This window comes from Haliotis asinina, chromosome 3, assembly GCF_037392515.1.
Source record: "Haliotis asinina isolate JCU_RB_2024 chromosome 3, JCU_Hal_asi_v2, whole genome shotgun sequence".
Lineage (NCBI taxonomy): Eukaryota > Metazoa > Mollusca > Gastropoda > Lepetellida > Haliotidae > Haliotis > Haliotis asinina.
Genome location: NC_090282.1, coordinates 40,630,266 through 40,634,002, shown reverse-complemented (window position 1 = coordinate 40,634,002; position 3,737 = coordinate 40,630,266). Strand labels below are relative to the sequence as shown.

Sequence of the window (3,737 nt, the reverse complement as noted above, 5' to 3'; positions counted from 1 at the left end):
GAATTCAAGTATTAATCATCCATCAGAAGGAATCTAGTATTCAACGTATAAGAATGCACTTCTTCCTGAAGCTTATCTGAGTATCCTTTCACAGTAGAATCTCGCTACCCAAATTTAAAACAACAAATCATAGCCTACTATGAGAAACAATGCGCTAGCTAACTTTGAAAGAAAACCGAACTTTTAATCTTTTTGAAATGCCGAATTCCATTTTTTTGCTATGTCCATCACTTGTTGAACAAAGTAAACTTATTTTATCAAAATATTTCTGGGTGAATACCCCAATCTCTTAATTTCTTTTCCTCATAAAAAGTGATTAATAACCACTCATCGTCAACTTATCCAAATATATAAAACACTGTTTGTGCCCCTTCAAATGATATCACCCGTGAAGGTCTCGGGATAGTAAAGGCCTTCAGCAACCCATGCTTGGGGTATCTGCTTAACACAAAATGAAACAATATACACCCCTGATATTTGTGAGACTCCAGTTAGAACAAGTATAGACTCACTGAAATACCATCATATTTTATGACAACTTTCAACTGACTACTTTTGTAAGTCAGTTGTAGTTGAAATTGTTCGCTAAGCATGTATGTTTTAGCAAACAACCCCCTGTCCCTACGGGTAAAATGAAGATAAAGCATCCATATTTTACGAAACCCTAAATATTTCAATGTCGGTCGGAAATATCAAATGGTGTCATCATCGTTTACTTTTAAGGTATAATTGTAAATGACCCCTTTAGCAAGGAAGCAACGCAATACAGCAGCTGAACTGTGCTATTCAACCCAATCTTCATGCCAGCACCAACTGATCTACTTTGTGCACTGCGCTGAAAAGTACAATTGAGGCCATCAACGCCCCTGATCAACAAAGACTATGAAAGAGCTTGGTCCAAGCAACTTTCATTGTCGATCGCTTCATATCTCGTAAAGAAATGAGCAAGAATGATCCAGTCCCAAGGTCAGCAAACAAGTCGATGTCAGAAATGTGTTTAACCCCCTGGATGTACAAAGATGTAGCCAGCAACAAATATAAAAACAAATATGAAGTGACTTGGAGTGCCTGCACTCAATGCAAAAATTAAAGTGGTTCTCGAGCGAGTTCTGTCTTTTGAAAATGCTCCAGTGCTCCAAGTCAGTTAGAAGAAGTGGCGAAGGAACAGTAATTCGCAAATGTGAAGTCTGGGTGTGAAATGGACACACAGTAAACACATGTTGTTTGTATCTATCAACATAGACAGGATATCTTCCAGAGATATCTTGTTGCACATGCAATCTACAAACGAAGCACATTCGCAATGAATCATGTCCAGCAGATAGAGAGGTAAATGGACGGTAGTATCAATGCTCATGAATCCATGAGTGACCTTTGCTTTCTCAAGCCATCCTAGCTAAATGAAGATGAAACAAAGACTATCTTTATCATGTAGCACATCAGAAGTTGGGTTGGTGGGGGTAGCCTAATGGTTAAAGTGGTCTTCACGCTGAATGTCCGGGTTCGATTCCCAACATTGGTACAATGTATGGAGCACATGCGCATTTGTGGTGTCCCCCGCCATGACGTTGCTGCTAAAAGGGGCGTCAAATGATATCCATTGACTCTGTCTCGAGACGTTGAAACGGATGGGATAATAAGTGAAAGTTGTCACAGAACTAAAATGAACTCTGAGAGAAAACGTTATGGAGAGGTACTGCTGCAGGGTGTAAAATCTAGTAACTTGATCTTCCGCTGCTTTGTCATGAGTAAACCATGTACATGATGTCCCCAAATGTACTTACAACAGATAGACCCATCTAAATAACAGGAAGAATAATCCATGATTCCATAAATACCTAGCGGTAAAAAAATCCAAGACGCCATCAGAATATCATGGCGGGTTTTCAGTATCAGTTACAACAGAGCCTCACATTTTACTACAAGAGAAAATATACAATGTTGTATATGTCTTGTATGTTGAACGTAGTGGAAGGTCTTTTGGTGGACACACTCATGCATGCACAGTCTTTACTGTTTCAGGTCGAGCGAGACGAGCGGTTTTCCCATCCATCATTTAGATGTTCCAGCAGCCTCTGCACATGATGGAGAACATCAGTTTCCAGTACGACACTGAGACTTTCCTTCATGATTATGATGATCGTTACGCCCTCCAGGTTCTGCCCGCCATCTTGTTTCTTGTTGTTCTGATGTTGTTAGGTTCCTTGGGGAATTCTCTTGTCTGTTACGTGTACATTGCCAAGTTTAAACCAAGCCCCACCAATAGATATATAATAGCCCTGGCAATATTTGACCTTATCAACTGTGGCATATGCATACCTCATGAAATAGCTGACATGAGACATAGATACACAATAGCACGCTACGGCCTGTGCAAAGTTATGCGAGTAATCACGGCATTTACAACGTATGCTTCTGGGTTCATCCTCCTAACTGTAGCAGTGGACAGGTACAGGAAGATTTGTAGACCTTTTCAAAGACAGCCAACATGGTTAGATGCTAAAGCCACAATCCTTATGTGTTCAGTTATGTCCTTGATTGTCGCCTTACCGGCTGCCGTTATCTCTGGCGAAGTGACAATGGCAACAGACAACATCAACATCAACGGTTCCGTTTGTTCGATAGCAGACGACTACAGTGGGACGCCATATGTACGTATCTATACTGGTGCTCAGTTTTTTCTTTTTGTGGCTGTAATGGTGTGCCTAGTTGTCCTCTATAGTCTAATATGGAGGCAGGTTGATAGACGTACGACATTCTTCAACAAGAACAGAGCCAGGCAGAACCCAGAGCAGCAGATACACAAACCTGTTGTGTCTTTTAGTGTGGAGGCTGGTGTCGTTGAAAACACGTGTGTAACATCTGAATCAGAATCGAGGCCATCAACCGACAAACAGAGTAGCCATGGTCAAGGAAGTTGTGAAACAGATGAAGAAATGAGTTCCCCGAAAGTCACCTCTACCGTCTTGATCCCACCAGCAGATACACATGCTGCTAGCACGCCAATTACAAATCCCTCATCAGCAAGCAAGCTGTCACACAAGACACTGTTTATGTTGTTTCTGATCACCCTTGTATCTGTACTCAGTTTTCTTCCTCACCTGAGTTTAATGGTGGCCAGACACATCTCCGAGGAAACGTTTGCAGGCATTCAAGGAACTGTGCTGATGCTGTACACTTTGTTCTTGAGGTCGTTTTTCATCAACAGTGCCGCCAATCCGATCATATACGGCTTTTGTAATGTGTATTTCCGACGGGAAGTTAGACTCCTTTGGAGAAAGGTTACATGTTATGCCACAGGTACGGTATCTGAGAGCTCACTACGTTGAAGATCCGGGTTCGATTCCACTAATGGGAACACTGTCTGATGCCCATCTCGAGGGTGTACCGCTTTGATATTGTTCGAATATGAGTCACAGGAACGTAGAGACATACTGACTCAGTATACGCGGATGCAGAATATGTTATCTAAATTGTAAAAACATAGCTGTATACATTTCTTGCATATTTTTTTCCAAACAATATCATAACAGAACACCATGGGTAATAGAGACCAATGGATCTGTTGTCGAGACTGTTGGAAAGGTCGTTTGACCTGAAGATACATTATTTAATAAAAATGCTCCATGTTAGCTCTTTCTCCTACAACCTGCAATTGTTTTTTCTTGACACTCTAACTGATGTACAAACTGCCGCAGACTCATTTGCAAACAAGCTTGTGATACTTTTCAGCCATT

General features: G+C 41.2%; 1 protein-coding gene across 1 annotated transcript; it reads left to right on the top strand.

Moving 5' to 3' along the window:
* Positions 1-2,079: 2,079 nt before the first annotated feature.
* Positions 2,080-3,329, top strand: LOC137278887 (neuropeptide FF receptor 1-like). Its single transcript, XM_067811387.1, has one exon. It carries the CDS (start codon positions 2,082-2,084, stop codon positions 3,327-3,329), a length of 1,248 nt encoding a protein of 415 aa, XP_067667488.1. The 5' UTR covers positions 2,080-2,081.
* Positions 3,330-3,737: the final 408 nt, after the last annotated feature.

Coding starts and splice junctions, on each gene's coding strand:
- LOC137278887 (XM_067811387.1), top strand. CDS start 2,082: ATGATGGAGAACATCAGTTTCCAGTACGACACTGAGACTTTCCTTCAT.